The sequence below is a fragment of the Thermobia domestica genome, chromosome 5, assembly GCF_964235325.1.
Source record: "Thermobia domestica chromosome 5, izTheDome1.hap1.1, whole genome shotgun sequence".
Classification (NCBI taxonomy): Eukaryota; Metazoa; Arthropoda; class Insecta; order Zygentoma; family Lepismatidae; genus Thermobia; species Thermobia domestica.
In genome coordinates this window covers 158,990,885-159,014,067 of record NC_137458.1, presented here as the reverse complement: position 1 = coordinate 159,014,067, position 23,183 = coordinate 158,990,885, and the positions used below count along the sequence as shown (strand labels likewise).

The 23,183-nt window shown below is 33.8% G+C and overlaps 1 protein-coding gene across 7 annotated transcripts in view; it reads left to right on the top strand.

The window, feature by feature from the left end:
* LOC145686201 (uncharacterized) overlaps positions 1 to 15,757 on the top strand; it is a 206,582-nt gene extending 190,825 nt beyond the window's left edge. For 4 of the 7 annotated variants that reach the window (XM_081759242.1, XM_081759243.1, XM_081759240.1 and 1 more), the window contains 5 exons: positions 1,318 to 1,573; positions 2,544 to 2,787; positions 7,776 to 7,896; positions 8,774 to 8,938; positions 14,334 to 15,757. In XM_081759242.1, the coding sequence (XP_081615368.1) occupies positions 1,318 to 1,573; positions 2,544 to 2,787; positions 7,776 to 7,896; positions 8,774 to 8,938; positions 14,334 to 14,489 (942 nt within the window). In that variant the 3' untranslated portion in view covers positions 14,490 to 15,757. The remainder of the gene's footprint in view (positions 1 to 1,317; positions 1,574 to 2,543; positions 2,788 to 7,775; positions 7,897 to 8,773; positions 8,939 to 14,333) is intronic. The other 3 variants (XM_081759245.1, XM_081759246.1, XM_081759247.1) reach the window with 1 other exon arrangement.
* The last annotated feature ends 7,426 nt before the right edge of the window (positions 15,758 to 23,183 follow it).

Sequence of the window (23,183 nt, the reverse complement as noted above, 5' to 3'; positions counted from 1 at the left end):
TCGTTGTGGGAAGGTGGAGTGAAAGCATCTCGTGTGATATTAGCTGCTAATTTTATGTCGTTTACTTCTTTTGTTATGTTCTCGTATAGTGTTTTTTCACAGTGGTCCTAAAAAGTTTATTAAAGTATGGTTAGTGTTTGTTAATATTTTACCATAAAATTCAGTGCATTTACCGTTAAAATAATTGGAGCTCGTGAGACCCAGGAACGAATTAATCCAGTTTCTGTTATTTTAAAAGGGAAAAAATGTCCTAAAACTCGAACAGGGTACTGCATTGAATTAAGTTGGTATTCTAAGGTACCTTTGTACCTACTTTTCGGGTATTTATCCGGGCAAGAGATAAATACCATTTTTTTAAAAAAATACCCAGTGAGTATTTAACCGATCCACATTACTACGTGCAATCTGACTACCATAAATTCTACTTCGTTCATTTTTTTTCTTCTCTTCGTTTCTTCTCACTTTATCTGTTCCACTTTGGAGGGTAATGTCTAAGAAAGGACTCGAAATAGTAAAGGAAGAAACAGAAGTATAAAAAATGCAAATTTCGTATTTTCAATTTTGTGGCAGGTATTAGGGGAAACCAGTTATTATAGTAAAGTATATTAAATACAATTAATTTTCTGTTGACGGAAACAGTAGCTCTGTTGTCTGCTGATGAGTTCATATATTTTCGTTAGGTGACTACCAAAGTCATTTGAAGTTATTGAGCAAAAAAAACTTTTATGTTTGCAGAGCTTAGAGTTAAACTTGCTATTTATTTCTGGCGCACACAGTTACATCTCTTCAACACTTGTCCATGACTCATAGCGTTCACATATAATGACTATTTGCTGTCTGTGTTTTGCAGTAAATGGAAAAATATGTTGATAATTCCGTATCCATTGAGAGTGCTGGTGTTCTCTGTCTTGTATTGAAGTGCAGGCAACATCATGAATGCCAGAGAGACGTGCTAAATTACACTTTGAGAAAGTAAAAGTACTGCAACAAATTATAATCTGATTATTTGTTCACTACCAGGAAAGGCGTAACATGGAAAAACTGCCAATTGAGATTAGAAACGTATAACATTAATATATTAATATATGTAGGCACGGTATTTGGAATAAAGTGAGGCTCCCGACTGCGTTCAACTTCGATTGGGATATTGGAATTCCGATTCCATTTTTGACTATTGTTTAAGTGTTGTTTCATATAGACTTCATAAGGTAGGTAATAAACAATGAAGGAAAGTTGTAACCTTGCAATTCCACGTATTGATTTTGTTGAGATCATGCATGAATAGATTGTGATGAGTATTTGGTTTTTTTGTTTCAGGATTTTAGGAACTTCACATACATGTTGCCTTCGATACGAGGTTTTGTGATTCACATGGAAGATAAACAGACGTCAGTTCTTTTCCCCAAAAATCGTTATGATCAAGTTGTCCGTGCCTTGAATAACAGCAATGATCATGTATTTGCTTTAGGTGCTAACTTCAATATATTGGCAGATTCTCATTTAGTGTGTATTCAAACTGAAGATGAAAGTTACCAGACACAAGCAATTAATATTCAGAACAAACCAAGAAAAGGTAAGACTCAGTCACATATAAACTGATTTATTTAGCCATATTTATTACATTGTTTTAGTTATTATTGATAATTCAGTTCAGCTTCACAATAGAAAGTAGTAGTATTTTCTAGTTTCTTTTTTTAATGTATTTTAATGTTACTTATTTATTCGTTACGAAAGTTACATCATGCATTGTTAAAACAAATTATCTTCATTGTGTGTTCATGTTAAAGTTTCAGTTCTTACTTCGAGAACTAATAAAGTACTATAAACCGTAGTAGCCATTGTTTTAAAATATTGACCACTGCAGAGAAGAATGTCGTATAAAGTTGTTAGTTCATAATTAACGTATTAAAGATATTTAATAGCAGTTCGTAAGTTGTAGGAAATCACAGGGTGAAATTGTTCTATCCTGATCACATTTGCAGTGTTTTAAAAATGTTCAAAAGTTGGTATAAAATTCATGATGGCTCTTAAACATTTGCAGTGTTCAAATATTTAATTTATGTGCTTAATCTACTACGTACAGAAAATATAAAATTAAAACTGTTAACTTACATTCTCACTAGATGTAACAGCAGATACTTACATTCTCACATTAATTAGAAATGAAGGCCAGTTTCTGAAGTTAAATTGCTATTAGTGTGACCTTTTTCTATAAGAATTACTTTGTTTCCCTTACAAGTTAGTATACCCATTAATATCATTATCGTATTAATTGCACGGAGTGCGGCACGAAAATAATAGTTCTATTCCGATTAGTATGCAATGTGTATAATAAACTTGAATCTGTAGTAGATGTTAAAAGTGGTCATCATTGACCTGAAGGCACATTTACTTATACGGTAATATGTTTCGCATGGGAGCTTGTAGTTCCACATGAGAAATGCTGCGCATTATAGTGAACGGTCTGGGTTCTTCTGCCGCACCCAGTATATTTTAAAATATAGGATAGCTAATAATAGTTATTTTTATTTATTTCTTTTTAGTTACTGGTGCAAGTTTTGTTGTCTTTAATGGAGCTTTGAAAACTTCATCCGGTTTAGCAGCGAAATCTTCGATTGTAGAGGATGGCTTGATGGTCCAGATCCCTCCAGATACGATGCAAGCCATGAGAACTGCTCTTCGTAATATGAAAGATTTCACGATAGGCTGTGGGCCAGCGGGATCAGACACTCCTGATGAACTTGTCCAGCTTCAATGGGTGGAAGATGATAAAAGCTTTAACATCGGGTATGATATTACGTGAGCTTTAAAAATTTTCTGTTAGGCATGCAAGAAATAAATATTAAGAGGAGTCATGTGAAAAGTTGTGCATATAAAAGTTAATTTACCTCAGTAGTGTGTCGTGAAAGAAAAAAAATCGATCAAACATTACCGAGTATACTATTATGGATAGATTATGTATTAAACTGCTTTTATTCCATATTTATTTTTTTATTTTTTCATTGTGCACGAAAAGGATGTCTTCACTTTAAGTCAAAATTAATAGCTTTGTAAGCCTATCTGCCTCTGAAAATGGAACAACTTAACTATTAAACATTATACACCGAATATAAGACGTCTGCTATCAATGTTGATCAAAGTAACAGTGTTTCGATATCCATTGACATTGATCTTGAACTAGACTGAGGTTGTGAGATGTTCACTAATTCGATAGCTACAGAAATTAGAGCACACTGTTGATATTTTTTTTTTTTAATTGTAATTTATGATGTTCCATTGTATAGGACACCTCTATCCAGATTTTATTTTTGATCCTATATCTTGATATAGTAGAATTCATAAACATGTTCTATGGGCGAGGAAAATTTGTGCAAAATGTTCGTTTGTTTGATGCACAATAGAAAAACAAATTTGAATGAAACCAGCAGTTCAAGAAATAATTGCAGAATAATAACATTTTCGTCAATGTTGACAGGAATAAAATCAAGTGAATATTGCAGGTTTTCAAATGTCACAACACACCAATCAGGTAAACGAACTTCGAATTTTATAGAATTTCGAATGGAATTTGAAACATACGTACTATTCCATTCCAGGGTGTCTATCGGTCACGAAAGTCATGAAATCAGAAAACAGTTATGAAAGTCAAGAAAAAATCACGAAATTTAGCTTTTAGGTCACGATTTTTTTATATGGAGAAATTCGGTATGGACTGGAAAATTTTGTTCTATAAAACGTCAAAATTCACCACCAAAAATGTCTATTTTCGGCTTTAGACTCTACCAAATCGCAAGCAAAGCATGTTTCTATCGCATGCATGAAAATTTGGCCCAATCTGCACCCAAATTCGTTCTTCAGAATGTTACTAAATTTTATGGTTTGTGAAAGAAAAGGTCATGAAAAAGTCACAAAATTTCATTTTGGAATTTGAGTAGACACCCTGCATTCGCTAAAGTTGTAGTTTTGAAGTATGTCTTTAGACTTGAGTGGGCTATTACGGAAGTAAATTACTTTAAGAAATTGGTTTAAAAAAGACAGCCAAGTTTCTTTCGTGCTCTCTTTGGTGTCGCTTCATCATACAGAGAGGGGAAGTAAGAAAGGAATTGGGAACGTCATGTTGGCGCAATATTTATATTATTCAGAGGCAGGTGGTAGTATTGTCAGGTTAAGAAGGGAAGGAGAGACAATAGTTCGTGTATAAACACAGGATTGGAACTAAAAAAAAAAAAAAAAAAAAAAAAAAACATGAAGTTGAAATGGAAAACTGATCGCTTACTAGAAAATAGTGAAAGCATAATCAGACATTCTGAAAAAGTATATTAGTGCGTTCCACTCAAAATCAGCCTCAAAATACAGATACACGACATTTCTCTTCCTTCACCTTCTTTTTTTTCTTCTCCTTTGCCTTTACGCATTCCTCATCCGTCCTGTAAACTATAAGTGCAAGATTGGTACAAGCATAAAGTAAATAACAAATATTTTAAACAAAATCGAAAAATCTTTTAAATTAAATGGTTCTTGAGACCACTTTTAAATTAAACATACTCTGTAAGCTCTTTTATAAAACACTTTATAAGGAAGGGGAAAATTTAAGGACAGATAAGTAGTTAGGAAGCATTTCAGGTGAAGGCTGGTGGAATTCAGGGTCATGTTAAAATTTTACTAGGCCGACAGTAGATAGTTGATAGTTTTTGATTAGATTATAAAACTAATGGGATGTGTTGTCAATAAAAATTAGATTTTCTTAATGACCACATTAAGGAAAGGTTAACAAGAGCGAAGTTTGGATAAAACTCAGGATGGCTAGAAGTAAATTAAATGTATGACCAACCTATTTATAATCCTACTTACCTCATAACAGTAATATTGCCGCACGTATTAATACAGAATCTTGCCATCAACTGAACTGTATTACAGTATTAAAAATAATTCAAATATTAGGAATATTGAGGAAAATCGAGAGGCAAACATTCGAAACTTGAAATGTATTCTTGCAGGGTGTATCATGAAAGAAGAGAACTAAAAGTGTGCAGGGAAAGTAGTTATAAACATGTAGTGTCACGTGCACATCACGTAAGGAGTTTTGTTTGTATAGCATGATATTTTCTTAATATTGAAACCGGAAGTGGTAGTATAGATTTCTATCACTTCCAGTTTTAATAGAGAGATTAAGAGTGGGAATGGACTATATTTTTGGTACACTTAATTGATTGCGAAAAACTTATTTTCGCTATTACCGTTTATACTCTAGCGATCAGCGTTAATACGGAAGTTAAACCACTTGTGGTTTGAATAGAGGATTAAGAGATGATGATATTTATTCTTAGAGCGCTAAATCACTTCCAAAACAACTGGTTTTCGCACTCTTATCGTTTTTCCTCTTCGTAGATCAATATTGAAACCGGAAGTTGTAGTGGATTTCCATCACTTCGTTTTAGTAGAGTGTTAGGGATAGAAATGAAGTGCATTGTTGCGACGGTTAATGGATTGTAGAAAGTCGTTTCTGGCTATCTGTTACTGGTTTTGCTGTGATCAACGTTGAAACTGGAAATAGTTCATTTCTAACACTTCCGTTGTGAATATCATCTCCATCAACGAACTCGATTCCTAATTTTTGCTCCTCTACATACTGGCTAAAATTCATCCTTATCCATCAAGTAGTTCTCGAGAGCATTTTGTCCCTTGAACGGACGAACAGATAGAGTAAATATATAAAAGAATTTTGACAAATCAAACTCCTTAAAAATAATAAAGAAATTGACGAAGATGATTATATATATGGAAATGGGGGGACTGTAGTTACGCAGAATAAATGGGGAATTTATCCCGTAAGGAGTATCAGTTGAGGCACGAGTTTTTCGCAATGCACGATAAAACGAAATGGGTCAGAATTAAGTAATTTTCAGTTTCTTGACATTTGATGGTATGCTGTGTGTATTTTCGTTGCTTTCCGTTGCGCAATAAAACGCGAAATTGGCAGTTTCACGAAATTTCTAAGAATACGCGAAATTTTAAAAATACGTTTTCATTAATTTAGAAACGCTAGTTTTACACTGACGGAACGGTAGAACGTGGCATAAACGGTGCATTTTGGGTAATTCGGACACGGCTATAAAAAACATGTTTCGCGTTAGCTATCACCTTCGCAGCTGGATGGGGAGGGGTCGTTTTAATTAGATAGTCGATGGCATCATTGCAGAGACCTGTCTTCTGCTACTCACGGTCAACCGCATTAAATACGTTGCATAAAACAGAAGGCAGCAAAACTTTCCTACTCGTAGTAAGTTTAATTACTGATTTTCTTCGTTTTTGTTTTTTTTTAATATAATTTTCTGTAAGTGAAATTTACAATGCCAAGTGAAATATTCAGTGTATTTTGGGTTTAGGTTATTAATGGTTTATTTCTGTAGTGATCTGTGAATAAAAGGAACAATTGTAAAAGTGTTTGGGAGGAACAATTGTAAAAGTGTTTGGGAATATCTTTTCCACAAGAGCTACAAAATGCAAAATTTTATTTGGAAAATGCGAAATATGAAAAACGAAACGCGAAATGTTCAAATTCTTAATGCGAAAAACTCGTGCTCCTGAGTATCAGTGATCGTTGATGCGAATCGAAAGAGAAGTTCCATGGGTATAGAAGACTTGAACTGTGGATATATTTAAGAATGTAGATGAGGTTGGAAGAATCACAGCTAGCGGAATGGTGTCATGGTGGGGTAATTTAAGATTTAAATTATATCGAATATAAGAGAAAGGTTATTGAATATCAAAATGTAAATGTTAGAGGTAAATTTGATTGCATCAGGTTGGTTATTACTGATTTTAATAATAATAGTAATCTTCTAAACTTTTTTCCAGTTAACTGAGCTCGGCTTTTCGGATCACTATTCTCCACATGTTTCTATCTTGTTTCATATCCACTGTAACACCACACTACACCATATCGTTTTTTACATAATCTCTCCACTGCTTGGTCGGCCTCATGCTTGTTTCCTATTCTTATTCAGTTCTATAGTATTCACTCGGTGAGCTACCTATTCCGAAGTTGGTCTTCGTACTTGTCCAAATCGTCGAAGTCGGCTTTCTTGCAGTTTTGTACTACGGGTCTCACCTTTACTGTTCTATGGCATCGCAGGAATTAATATACAGTATATGGAACAAAGATTGCCCAGCCCTACCCTAAGGGCTTGAGCATAAGCCCCCAGATTTATTTTTTCCCCCTCAAATATATAATTCTCCAGTTTGTACTATTTTCGGTGAAAAATTGCCCTCCCAAATATTCTCATGGGGGCACAAATGTGATAAAAAAATGAATAAAGAAATGCTGCTTTCAGTGAAATTAGTTTTGTTATGCGAACTCCTCTACCCCTTCCCGTCTCATATAGCCTCGCTGCTGAAAGGGACGTTAAACTCAAAATCAACTCCTCTACCCCTTCCTCCTACATCCCCCCAAAATTACACTAGTTGATAAAAGTAATCTTAGAAGCCATAAGAAGAGAAATTACATTTAAAAAATTAAAAACATGATTTCTTTGAAAAAACTCGACAAAATAAAACAAATAGTACCAATAATAATAATAACTAACTCTTTTCCTGTACTTCTTAATCCATCTCGATAATGTCCTTCGCCACAGAACAAAATACTAGGTAGTTAATTATGTTAATATGAGTTTTGGAAGCTTTCCGGGTTAAAAAAAAAAATCTGATGTGGTTAACGTAGAATCTAAGAAAGTTTGATTATAAAATAAATTTTTTCTTTCACTTTTTCTTTACAGAGTAAAAAGTCCAATAGACGGTAGTGCCATGGATGGAATACCGTCTATACGAGTGCACAATGGAACAGATTATACCGGCGAAACGAAGTTTATTAGATGGACAGAAGTATTTCTAGTTCAGGTACAATACTTTCGTTAATACTTATATATATATATAGCTTAGTCTTTTATTAAAATAGAAAAAAAGTAGAAACATTAAAAAGTCACCATGTCTAACTTCTGTATGGATGTGTGTTTTTGTAAACATAATTAAATGAAAAAAAAAAAAAAAATCAGAATTTGGAATGAAAACTTTATATCAACATATTACATAAAGCCGCTGGTGTAAAATTTCTCGTTTTTTGTCGATTCGAAATATTGGATTTTTAATAAAGATTTTTGTAAAGATAATTCTATTGTTTGATCAGATTTTCATCAGCCTGTAAATGAGGTTGAATAGTTACCAAATTATGAAAATAAATAAATATATATATATATATATATATATATATATATATATATATATATATATATATATATATATATATATATATATATATATATAAATATATAATATAATGCAACAACTAACCTTTCTGAGTTAGTGACGCAGTTCGTGCTCTGCTGCTATCTTGTATTATTACTGTGTTGGGCGGCAGTAAGTATTTTAGAAGCTAAGTCTAATATTACCGTATAATAGATTTGTAAAAGCATTAGCTTTCATTGTTTGCAATTGATCCATCTCTAGTTCAAAAATTGACTTGTGTGTGCATATGTCGGATATTGATAGTGCAAAATTGGGCCACCTCTTCGATTTTCAAGTGAGTGCGCAATTAGTTGTAAGAAATCTAGTAAGAAAGTTTTAAATAATGTGTGTCTTGTTGTTCCAAGTTTTTTATTTATGTATTTATTTATTAAGATCATGTATGGTGAGTTAATTAACTAGCGAAGTATGATTATATGAATTGCTGTTGTTTTCTCTGCAAATTGTTTATGTGCACTTTCATTTTATTCAATAGTCGGACGAAGGCACGGGTCCAGGTCGATGTGATCCACTTGACGTTAGTCGTCTTTCGGCTTCTCTTGCTCGAGCAACGTGTGTGGCCCTTGTACCTCATCTCCATGTGTTAAGTTCATCAGGTTTTGTACAGATTGGTGTTAGAGCCACCGTAGATCCTGAAAATGTAAGTATTTTAGAAGCGAAAATTTAATACTGTATAATAGATTTGTAAAAGTGTTAGCTTTCATTCTTTGCATCTGATCTATATTTAGTTCAAAAATTTACTGGTTGGTTTTAACAGCATGACTGAAATAATTTTGTAGTAATTTTTTAATTCTACACTATGTTCACTAATAACTTTCTGGTTCTATTCTTTATGTATTTTTTATAAAATATGTTGGTAGTTGAAAGTGAGTTAGACTAGAGTTAACAGGAATATAATAGGCCAATTAGGATGCCCAGGGCACGTAATAGGTGAGTGTTAATCTTGACAAATGTGCCAGATTCTATCTGTGTTAAAGTAAAATAGGATTATTTATAATGGTGTTGAGATTCTCGAAACATTTCATACTTAGGTTATGTATTCATCGACGCAAGTAAAGTACATATTTCATTTATGAAGTGTATGTGAAAAAATACTGTTTGCTTTTGTTGTTGACCATATATAATAATGGGGCAGAGAATCAGCTCTTTTGAGTTTTGTTATAAATAACATTATCAGTTGCCATTTACCTTGCTGACACTCTTCTACAGTTCAATATTCGTAGCTCATTTGTTACATTGATAATCGTAAAACTTTTTATTGTGAAATGTTTTATCTAATGCAATTTCAATGTTAATGTTAAAAGGATTCTTAAATATGAAGAAGAGTAGAAAATAGAACTATTAAGTTATTGTTTATTTATGTGTTTATTTTATTTACTTATTGCATATTGTTACTTTCTGCAATTTCAATACTCAGAAGTGTACTTGACATGAAGGAACTCAATGTAGCTTTGTTACCGTATAATTAGCGATTGTTTTAGTAGTCACGCTTTTATTCTGTCTGGATAGAAGTGTTGTTCCCTTTAGCTTGATTGAGAATGTGAGTGAATGTCGAGGCAAAAAGAAGAATAATTTTGAACAAAGATTTAAGTTGTCAATAATTGAAATGAAAGTCGTTAATTTTAATCAGTGCTTAGTGGTCCTCCAGATTTATATTTCGACAAGTTATTCTTGTGAATACGTAATGATTTCACTTCAGTCGTTGGGTAAAGTAAAAAGTAATCTTTATATTTGAACATAAATGATACTTCACGAATATAAGACTCATTGATGTAGGTGTAAGTAAAGAGATTGTGGTGCTCATCTAATAGTTGGATCTGTTTAATAAGAGGTGGCCAGGATAATTTTAAGATCTACTTATGTATTTACTGAGTTCGTGTTAAAGTTTAAGCAGACATACACTAATTAGGTGGCTGTTTTAATATTTCCAAATTAATTTTATTATTATTTTTTTCTTTATGATGAGTTGCAACAGTTCTCACGCATTTTTGCATCTCATACATTTCTTATACTGCTACATAGTGTGACTGTAATATGTTTCGAAAGTTTCCTTGTATCTATATGATTAGCATACACGCCTTGGACTTGAAAAGGGACGTTAAAGTCCATACGAAAGTAATGTTGATAATATGGAGGCGCGGTATAATTCAGCTTTGTCCATTTCAGCAGTTTTTTCAGAAAGTGAGTATTAGATCATTCATGTAGAATGCGCTTTTGCTTTTATAAGTGTTATTAATTCTTTTGTAACTACAGTAATCTTTCCGGTATTCGTACTGAACTTTACTAATAAATTTATATTGATCAGATTGATTCTGTCCTACATATATAAAAATAATCTTCGAATTTAAGAAACGACGGTACTGGGTTCTGAACATTGGTGTCTTCTGGCAATCACTCTCTTATCTAATAGGTATAATTTTGTATGTGATAAACAATTGTAATTGAGAGTTCGATACTAGAACATGGGTAGTTTGAAGTGAATTCACATAAGAGTTATCGTAGAGATTGACTCGTTCTATTCTTGTAAAAACTGTGTACTTTGGCTTGAGTATTATTTTCTCATTCCGATTGTCGGTATAGCGATCATCAACTTGGTAACTAATTTCGCTGTTCTAGAGGATAAAATTAACAATTTATTTCGTAAATTTCTACTCATTTTTTCTTTCCTTAGTATGTTCTGTTCTTCCCATGCAGGAAACTAGAAATGCAAGTGCTCGGAAAATTAACTTCTGCGGCTGGGAAATTTTAGGCTTTTTTTGAAAATTCAATTTTAATAGATAACAATACGTTTTACGTGTGTTTTTCTTTATAACAAGAAAAATCATTTAAAAACTGCGTTCTGGAGAAAGAAAATCCTAAAAATATTCAAATTAAGGGGAATCCTTTGTGCGATAGGAAAAAAAATGTAAATTGGTGATTGCAGTGGCATTTCTAGATCCAACGAAATTTTATAGAGCTATTAGGTTAAAGTTCAACGACAAAAATAGTGTTATCAGTAACTAATAGTAACTTCGTGGAACAAAATTATGATTTAAAACATATGAATAAACTAAAACCTCATTATAACTCGAGAAGGGGGAGGGGGGCGAAAGTTTAAAACATTAGTCACAAGTTTCTTACTTCAAAAATTTTTGCACGATATATCAGTAAGAAGGAATTCTTAAATGATTATGTTGAACTAATATTATACCCAAAATAACCGTTTGTGATTTTAATTTTGTAAACTGAACCGTGAAGCTCCGAATAAAATGTTGACCGAACGGAGAACGAGAAGTAAGCAAGATTTTATATCAAAACAAAAGAGATTTTGTACCTGTTTCTCGGTTTATGATCCTGCCAAACATTACCCGAATTTGATCCCAGTAATAACTTGCCAAATCTGGAGAATTGCACATAAAATGATTTAAGTTGATTTTGAGTTTAGCATTCCTTTCAGCAGCCGAGGGTTTATGAGACGCGGACCTACTGATCAACGTAGAATTCGAACCACATAAGCTCTCGCAGGGAATTGAACCCGAGTCTCCTACTCCAAAGGCGCGTACGTGCACGGAAAATTTACCATCATTTTTACAGCATTGAAAAGAATAGTTTACGGATTTTAGTCGCATAATCAAATATACGGTATATATATATATATATATATATAGTGGCGGATTCAATAGTTAGGCTAAAGCACCCTAGAACCCCCCCTCCCCCTTGACGCTCAGGTATACACTTAATAAAATGGCAAAATATGGTTTAGCTCCTTCCTTGATCATATCCTGGATCCGCCGTTCTGCGATTGTGTAGGTGGTTAAAAAAAAAAAAAGCAGAACGATGTAAGTTCCCTAGGTTAAAGCAAGAGGAACATCAAATTTTATGCAGTTTGTTCTAGTTGTATTAGAACAAGCGTCTCTGTAATTTCAAAGAGAATTGAGATCAAGCTCTTACGATTAGAGACGAATTGGTGGTCTCTCACAAGTCTTCATCCCAATCCATTGACAAATTACAAGAATAGCAAAAATAGCAAAACCATTGTTAAATGTTAACGATCTTGTAGAATACATCCCCAAGGGAATTATCCTGCAAAGAATAAGCAGTGCTATAGGTGTATGAGGAATGATAATTTTGCAGAAGTATGTGCACTGAACAGTATTCAGGATGACATTATAGAAAATGTAAACTAACTTTCAATCAAGAAGACGGTGAAGCAGAGCGAACAACTGCCATCTAATGTGATAAAGACAATGTACATGACTTACCAACTATGATCCATGGGATTTAGAAATAGTTTCTGCATCTAGTAATATTTTAAACATGTTTCATTTGTCTTCTAACAAAAATAGTATCCAACAAGATGACACAGGTACACTAACCCAAGAATTTTATAATGACAGCAGTTTAATAAAGGGAAACTGAATGTTAAAGAAACAGGAATATGAAAAGGGCTACAGTATTCAGAATTAAAGAATTCTAAAAAAGATACAGATTCTGTTCATCTGAATCCGAAATAACGACTGCCAGTGTAGGAACAAGGAGACCATGGAAGAAGCAGTTTAGAAAGGCTAATTCGAAAACTGATAAAAGGTATTGAAAGTCAGATCAAACTGAATTAACGAGAGAGAAATCAAAATTGGAGTCTGAATTATGTGAAAATGACGTGAAGCAACCTTATAGGAAGTGGAGGAAAACAGTCAAACCCGGTTTGAGGGAGAAAGAGATAAAGAATTAGTACAAAGAATTTCGGAGATAATAAACAGGAGTTTGTACTTAGGATTAGAAGAGATGTCAGGGAACTTATATCTTTGTACAGGAAGAGTTAAGTGCAAGGGATGAAACTACTAATCAGTTAGAGGAAGAAATTTACTGACAAAGTACTGAGGCTGGAATCTGACAAAAATATATATACTGTAAATTATACACGTTATATATATATATATATATATATATATATATATAACGTAAATAGTGCGTTGTAACGAATATATATATATATATATATAATCTTTTTAACTGGAGAAAATTGTGCTAAAAATCATTTAATTCAAAACTATAGTACATAGTATGGTTAGAGATGTAACCCAAAATTAACATCAACTCACACTTTAATTTTAGTTTGTAATATTGTTGAAAGATAAAATGTATAATATTAATCGATAGATTGCATCGAAATAAGCAAAAGGAAATGAAAAAGATACTACTAATAATAATACATCAAAAGGATAATAATTATAGGGTAAATTATGCGTGGGTTTCAAGACAATGGAGAAAAACTAATTTTTATGGTGCTAAAAAGTATGTTATTCGTTGCCAGTAATTGATTGTTTTCATTTTGTTGGAATAACTTTTTATTTATTTATTTATTTATTTACAACAGTGTAAAAAATATACTGTTGTATAGCAGTTGTCTCTTAACAATGATATGCACTCCTAACAGTGATGCTCATTCTACGTGTGAGTGTGTGTATTCCATCGATCCATCACTGTGGAGTGTAGGCTACATCTTTTAATCATCAGTGTGTGTCAGATAAGCTTTAGCTGTAAATCAGTGTCGGAAATAAGAAATAATTACTCCTAACAATAAAATAAAAATTTTTCTTCAACTTCCTGTTATCCACGAATAGTATTATATTGTGAGCGTATCGTATTTCAGAGATGAGACATTAAATATCCTTCCATTAAAGATAATGCGTATTGAGGAGAATGCTATTACATTTCTTTTTCCAATTTTCACCATTGTTGTGAGTCTGTGCATGCCACAATATTCCATCCATTGTCTTCTGAAATCGAACCTACAATTACAGTATTAGGGTATCATATGGCGCTACCGCGTCTTGTGTACATTCTTGATTAATGTACCGATGATAAAGAAATTTTCTCTTATTTTGTAGCGTACAAATAATCTGTACGTTTACTTTATTATTGTATTAAGTCAACCATTGTATTTGCCGTTATGAGTAATAACTATTTTTTTTTTTTAATTTTCAGTATATGGTAAAAATGATTAAAATGTAGTATAATAATAATCTAGTTACTATTATTATTATTATTTCCAGGTGGGGTATGAAGCCGGTAGTTGCGGAAAGAAATTGCCACCACAGTTTATGAAAAGCCTTGATAATGAATTAGTTCCAGTCATCCATAAAGCCGCTTCCGCTGCCCAAGAAAGCCCTGTAGTTCTGGAACTGATATTCCACATAATGGACCAGTGACATACACTACAGTTTGGGTGGAATGATAGTGAGATCTCAGAACAAAAGATCTGTATTTTTAAACGCGGAGAGTTTATAGTAAGTTTGAAACAAGTTATCCTAAGCTTGTGTAAGACACTTGATATCTACAAAAATAATCCAAGAAATGGGTAAATGAAATAGTGTGTTTGTTCAAAAAGAAGAAGAAGAGTGGGGAGGCGATTTTTCAAACGTTGCGTTCTTACCCGCTTGTTGTATTATCAAGTAGAACTGGTTTTGGGAACGGGTGCTTTGTGCTAGCGAATTTAATGAATTTTACACATGCTGTGCATAATCAGTGTGCAAGATAACATCAGTGTTTTTGTAAGCTCTTGCCAAAGATAATTATGATTTGTAAACATAATATGTATATAAATGTATATAATGTATTAGTAAAAGCGTAATTCAAATTATTTAAAGAAAATTATAAATAAATATTTATGTATGGAAGTTGTACGAAAGCTTAAGGGGAAAAATACTAGTCTGCTGATATCCTTGTATTATGTATATACTTATGTACAAAATATTGTTTGTTAACTTCGGTGAGAGAACAAGATGTGATATATTATAGCCTTTTCATTTCGAAAGAAAAGAAAGAGGAAGAAAATCGTACGACTTGTGATTTTTCTGCAATAAGCTTATTGGTTCATGAAGGTTAAAATTTTATTTTAAGCCTTCCAGAGATTAAAAGTAAACCCTCCTCCCTCCCCAAAAATATAATAATTATGTGCATAGATGGTTAACATAGAACAACAGAACTAATATCAATATAGCCTAAGAGGTTTCTCTTTCCTTGTGTTTGGTCCAATTACACATAGTTGGTGTTTTGTTATCTTGTTCACTTTAATAGAAAAACGGATTTTTTCTAATATTTTAGGAATAATTTTAAGAATGTTTTAAAGTTAAATAAAATGCAAATCTCGTATTATTTTGTAAACATACTCAGTTAAGAATATAAAAGAGTATACGTATATAAACATATATTCTGTTGCTAAATATATTATCTTTATCTGTTTCAAATCATATTCTAAATTTTAACATCTATGCAGTTAAATGTACTAAAATAAAAATAAAAACAATGTAAATATTGTATTAAAATAGAACACAAAACCAGTCCTAATAGATATGTTTATTATTGTTACACGTTGTTACAATAGACTTCCAAACTATGCTATGTTATTCTACGGAAGTCGACAAAACGACTATGTCCGCCTGTCTGTCTATCGATAAATATCAGAGCAAGAACAGTAAAAGATATCGAGAAACTTTTTGCAATTGATTTAGCGTCCCAAGAATAGAAACCACCTTCTCCGTTAACCTATATTTAAACTGAAAGCGGTAGGTAGCCATTTCTTGTTTCTATGTTGATAGCCATACAACAAAAACGATAATATATAACGACAAGCAATTTTTATTATTATTATTATTATTATTTTCATCGATTGAACGTCTCAAGAAAGCATACATCACCACTCGCAGCATTACTAATATCGGAAGTGGTTGATATTACTTGATTTACTAGTACTTCCGGTTTCGATACTTATTTTCATAGAGCTAAAACGAAAACTAAGAGATATCGAAAAGCTTTTTTATTTATTATTATTATTATTATTATTATTATTATTATTATTATTATTATTATTATTATTATTATTATTATTATTTTATTCAAAGATTGGAGTTATCAAGAATGAAGTTTGCCTCCAACATTTATCCATGGTTCAAACCAGATGTGTTGGAAATATACGGGTTTTGGGTTACAACACTGATCGCATAGTGGATAAATCGAACATAGGTAGCGACAAGCAGTTTGATATGAATTCAGTACCGAGAATATGTTTCACCTCCGATTTTATTCGTTTATTGCAACGGAAGTGATAAACATCAATTATCGCTTCAGATTTAATGTTATAGAAAGATATAGCAAATCATGACATTTTAGTAGGGATTCTGCGTGCGAGAAATAGGTTCTATCTTTGATCTTATTGTTCTACTATAACCAGAATGAATGTTCAATTCACATAATTTGGAAGTCGATCCTAAGTTCACGCTGTGAAACAAAACTCACTTGTGTTTTTCGTACTCGTTAGCTATTACAGAGTTCTGCAGAAAAACGTGACGGTTTTCAAATTAAAATTATGGCTTAATGATTATTTCAAAAATTATATTTTATTCCCGTGTTGAGCTATAACTCAAAGCGTTTTGCTTTCAACTAGGTATGAAGCATACCGCTTCTGCTTTTTTAAAATTACATTTTTCCATTGTTAACATATACGTCTTAATTGTGGAACGGCACAGGGTTTTCCTCAAGATTTGTCTTTATGGCACAGGCTATTTTTTGAAAATACCACAACAGGAATATATTGCGTCTTGGAACATTGTGATTCCGATGAATGTTGAATTGTCGGCGAAATGCACACTGAATAGCTATCACTCGCTATCACTTTAGGGAAAAAAAAAGTATTCAAGATGAATGTTCGATACTCTCCTGACCAACGCCAAGATAGCGACTGAAATTATTTAAACTGGCTACAATGTCATGGTCAACCTCTCACTGATTATGTCTACGCAGAATTAATCCAAAGGAAAAAGAAGAAAAGTAAAAACTAAGCCTTCAGTTACAACAGTCGTAAACACGGTTTTCAGGCATGAAGAAAACATCTGAAAAATGTAATTTTCAAAACATAGTTGCAGTATGTTTCATAACTAATCAATTCGGAAACAAAAGAGGCACAATGCGGAATCCTGTATGTAGAATAATCAGTCTCATCACGATTTCAATTTGAAAACTCAGGTTTTTCTGCCAGACCTTGTATTACTGATATATTAAGTTTAATGAAGGTAAGTCAGCATGTAACCAAATGGTTGCTTCGAACCTTCCATGGATGTCATGATGCATCACACTATGTTTGGATGTCTGCTTTTTTTCAGCAATCACCTTCGAATCTTCTCCTGCCCAATAATAACAGTTGTGCCAGTTAACCCCCCCAACACCCGAACCCAAAACATTTCATAATCTGACCACAGGGTATTAGCAAAAAGATGGGACCAGTCTTCAGATCAAGCAAGTGTCATCTCATACTCCAACCAATGGTTACAGTCTTCCGGCGATAATTCCTGACAGTAATATAGTTTCCATGGAAGAAAGTTCAACTCTTTCTTCAGAAGAGTTCGAATTGTGTGTCGGGTTAAACCACTTTTGCGAGAAGCCTGGCTTTGTGATTTCTGAGGACTTCGAGAGTATATTTTTCAATTACTGTAAATTTTCCTCCATGTTGGATGTTGAAGGGCATTGCGTCTACTAACATCAGCTACAGAACATGTGTACGTTAGCTTCGAATGGCAGTTCCTTATGGCTTTGCATCTACCGAGTTTCATCTCTCAAATTCAAGGATTCGTAAGAAATCCATGTCTTCACAGAAAATTTACCCTCGCCTTTAAGCGCCTGTAGGTAATTTTAATCAGCTCCACGCCCCTTAATTGTTTTCGTATGGAGCTATTTGGAAAATATGATATACACCTACCGACCTCACACTATAAAGAAATCACGATGATTTTTAAAGATCAATTGCAACAGTTTCCTGCAAAATTCATTTCTCTGGTTCAAATCACAAGGAAGAAATTATTGCTCTATTTGAATTTTAAAGACATGGAACTTGAAATCCTCATATAAAATGCGTCGAACGCTTCTAGGACTTACGTGTAAAGCGATTAAATGGCTGCAAGCAGAACGATGAGAACTGTGCTGAAAAGCTTGTGCCAACTCCGTATACATGGATCTGGAATTTTTATGATGTTGCTTAGATTAAAATGCATATCCTAAAAGGGAAAGAGAAGAGGTTCAAAATATATGGCTCTCAGAGTTGAAATATGAGCTGCTTATTAAAAATAAGTGGATATATCCGGAGTTTCCGAAACTCCTGAGGAGGAAAGAGAACGGATCAAGTTCTGTAATATCTTTATAGATTTTGATAAATAAGAATTATATAGAAACTTAAAAAGAAAAGTTATTTCCGTATTTTGAAACTGGAATATGGCAAAACTACAGCCGTCTTAAGCGGTCAAAGTAGGCTTTTGTCTTGTTCGTTTTCCTATTCCGAAGCAATCTAATCCAATGTTCGAATTCGTTTTACTTTTTTGCGCTAAAGCTTATAGTCTTCACTAACGAATATACAGTCTTTGGAAAATTACAAGCAGAAAAACCGATAATTCTTATTTTTGCTTCGGCAACACAGATTCATATTAAGAGAAAATATGGGTAACTCTACAAAATCAATAAATAGCAAATGATAAAAGATCGCCTTAGCGCCCTGAGCCGTAGAAATGGACTCAGTTGAACAAAACCAATTGAGGCGGCCCGAAATTGATCAGAACTTGTTTATTCGTCGGATCGATAACTTCAAATCCGAAACATTAGTTCGATAATGGTCTATCGTATCAAGTAAGATTTTTCTTATTTAAATTGTTCAACCATGAAATCTTTTAAATCTAAACACTACGGTAAGACACAATTCCAATGATACAAAATATCTAGCCTTCGCTGGCCGTCTTGTGTTTCTTCGAACTTCAGCTGCACATTTCGGTAGGAAAATTACGAACTCCAGAAAGCTGTTGCTAGAAATCCAGGAGATTGAAAAACCAGACAAGATTTCTTCTTTTAAGCTGTACGACCTCTTAGAGTGCATGTCGCTGCATCGAACATTAGCTACAAAGAATCAAACTCAAGACAGTGAAATAGTACAATGGATGGGTCTTTATACAGTGTTAGTGCGATGTGTAATTATGAACAGGAATTTGCTTTAGGAATTTCAAAGCACGTGAGTAGATAAAGATTATTGACGTTATCTCAATATACCATTACAATCCATTCCCAGCGTGATTTGCCACTAAACTGTGAGTTTGAGTCATCTGGGAAGAATTCTTGTATTTTTAGTCAGTCTATCGCATACTTGCTGATTTTAATGGTATTTTGGCTCATCCAGCCGTCACACACAAGTCTAGGCTGTATCCAGGTAATCTTGTTGTACTCTCCTTTAATTATATGTTTGAGTGACTTTTAAGAGCTAACTCAACCTTTCCATCCTAGTTTTCATTAACAACGGTGTTGACTTCAGACTTTTGTACGAGGAGGAAAGCAATAAAAATTTAAGGGGTACATTAAAATAAACACTCCTGGATTTGATCCGGCAAGGCCATTTTAACTTAAATTTTTCCAAAGAATTTCCTTAGTCCCACTAGGTGAATGCCGCAATGCATAAAAAGTACAAAACACAGAAACTTAAAAAAAAAAAAAAAAAAAAAAAAACATAGAAAACCATCACATTACATCTCAATTTACCTTCCTCCTTTGCTCCCAATAGTGCAAGAAGGCTTCTAAAACAGCACGTCTCGAAAACTACGCAATGCATATGTGAAGAATGAGTTTAGCTAATTTTGAGTTTAACGTCCCGTTCAGCAGCGAGGGTTTATGAGACGTGTATGTGAAGAATGAGTCAGGAGGATGAATGCTAATTTGAACCTTATTCGAGGTTGTTTTATTTTGTTAACTAACCTGTTTTATATTGTTTGTAGTCCTTCTATAGTGTTCAGTGCCATGCCGTAGAAAATCAGCACCCGAGGCAAGAGTATATTACGGTCCCCCCCCCCCCTACATACATACGAGTGAGGTCGACATAGCCGTGAAGTGTAAGAACATTTTCAAAAACACTGCTTTTTCTTGATTTTGAGCACTTTTTCCTTCCATTTTATCCTTCCTTTTCTTTGCCCTCCCGAATTTTTCGCCCCTTACTTCGGTGCTCGGGGGCGTTGCCCCGCTCGCCCTCCCTATGGCACAGCACTGATAGTGCTTCACCTCCCAAACTTTTTATATATGGTCGGTTGCAATAACCAACTATTACCATTTTCCGTAACGTTGCAAAGCGTTTCTGTGCGCCTGTATCTAATTTCCAAGATTTTGACTTCGACTTTATACGAGAACGCGTTTCTTAATTAGAACAATTAGGCTGGGCAAAAGAAAAAACGAATTTTCTTTCTTTTTTTTTTTTTTTTTTAATCTTTGCTTTCAAGACTTTTATTTCTGAAACAAACAGAAAAAAAAATATTTCAATGCATGTGTATAGATATTCTAGAGGGGGCTCAGCCCCCCTTGAACATGTCTGAATTCAATACTGACAAACAATTATATTTCGATATTCCATTCATTATTACATGACTGCGTCGAATGATGATCGAGATTCCTGTGGAGCTACACCTTCCCTGCTTTAGGAGAGAAAATAATGAAGGGTTAGAGTATCATGATATTTTCCCCAATATATAAAAATGATATCTACGTTCTCTCTCTCACTGTGACGGGAAAATGTTTCAGATGAATTTTAGAAAGTAGCTCTTAGGCCAAGCTGGATTTTTATAATTTATTTCAATCCAAAAACGCGTCCTAAAGGGACATATCAAAGGGAAGGGTTTCCAGATTCACCATTGCCATAAAGCTACAATATTTCGCCTTGTGCAGCGATTCGTGCAACATGTTCCGTTCGCGACAGGGATCGCTTCTGAAGACCCACAATACTGACAACATCCTTCATGATAATAATGTTGAGGAACAAATTACTCAAATGACTGTTTCCCCAAAGAAGTCAGTTGGTAAACTCAAGACACAATCTGGCTTGCGTAAAACTACGGCTCACAAAGCCGCACGGAAATTAAAGCTACACCCTTACAGAATTCGTGCTGTTTAAGAACTTAAAGCTACTGATATAGCTGCTAGAGTGAGGTACTGCCGTTAGTTTCAACAATTAATTCGGGAAAATGGCATGAACATTCTGAATAAAGTGTTCTATACAGACAAAACGTGGTTTCATTTGAATGGGTATATTAACAGCCAAAACTCGCGTACTGGTCAGCTGAGAATACGCATATTCTGCAGGAGGTTCCACTTCATCCTCAGGAGATAGATGTGTAGGGTAGAATAACACGTCACCGTAGTGTCGGGTGTTTTTCAATACAATGGTAGATAGTGCAGTGTACAGAGAATTGATCGTGCAGTTCATATTCCTACTACAGGACGATGAACGTGACTGTTGGTTCCAACAGGACGGGGCAACGTGCCATACTTCCAACGAAATATTAGAAATGTTTGAGGAATATTTTGGTGATCACTAGACTTCGGATCGATATGCACTAAAAAACGGCAAAATATGCGCTTTAAAAGTCACGAAAATATGCAGATATGCACTAAAAATTGTAAATATGCACCAATCAAAAGCTAAAGTTAAATGAGGAATTTTATTATCTTTAGAAAAAAAAAAGTTGTATTACTTGAACTACATATACTTGGTGTATAACTATGATGCATACATGCTACAATACACAACTGTGTAGTTTCCGGTGTTTTCTTGCAAAAACCTGCATTTGTCGGTTAAAACATAAATGTACATCGAAAAGTTCCTTCCGTGTCACGGGTCGTTAAGGGACAGTATTTCAAAAAAGCAATGTTACTTGCCGATAAATCTGGAATTCGTGCGACGTTGTTCCCAGGAACACTTTCTTTACATTAAACAAGAATTTTATGCCTAGATTTTTCGCATCTATTGAATGTGAGTTTCGAAGAAATGCTTGTCCGATTGATCTTGGTGGCGTCTGTTTCGTTATTGAATCAAACATCTCAAATGCACTGCAAACTCCTAATTATCGCTTTTCTAATTTCGGTATGATCTTTGAAATTGAACTGAAATGAGTATTGATAAACGCAAGGTCGCTTTTGTTTTCAGCTCCGCAAGCGTCCAAGGCTTCTTGAATACATTTCGTTTTTTCGAGTTAAAAACAGCTCTTAGTCAGTATGTGAAATTAAAATACATCTCCTTATATATATATATATATATATATATATATATATATATATATATATATATATATATATATATATATATATATATATATATATATATATATATATATATCAGTGGCGGCTGGTACTATATGTTGTATGGTTGTGCAACCGGATATTTTTTTAAATACTAAAAATATTTTTAAGTGTTAAAGTAGTGTATCAGTAAAAAATAAACCTTTGCTCTTGAGCGCAAAACAGTATTGATGCATTTCTGAAAAAAGTCAATTAAAAAACGGAAAGAAAGAGAGAGATTTACCTTTCCAGTGGCAGCGAACGTTGCCACTGGAAGCAGTAACATTGAGCATATGGCAGCGAGCTCCTATCTCTTAACATGGGGAAGTGGATTTATTCTTGCAACGCTCCTATCTTCCCGTATTGGTCCCTTACGGTTGCATTTTTTCCGCAACTGGTCAGCTTCTGTAATAGTTACGAATTCCTCCGCTTAGCAGCGCTTGACTCAGTTGATAGGGTGAGGAAGATACAGACGCGTGGAAGAAAGAAGTTATTCACAAAACATAAACTCGCAAAGAACAAATATAAGTCTGGTGGTAGCAGGGACGGATCCAGGCTGAAAGTTTGGGGGGCGGTCGTTCGAAGTCAATAGATTTTATTTAACATTTATAATACAAAGGTGAAAATTCTTGGGATAAGATTTATTTTTTAAAAATCCTATTCTGGGGGGGAAGGGGGGTCAATCGAGTCTCCAAGAAGAAAATGTCTTACTACGGGTCTAATTCCTAGCTCTATGTCCTTCGTGCACATGATTCCGTGTTCGATTTCCGGCGGAGAGC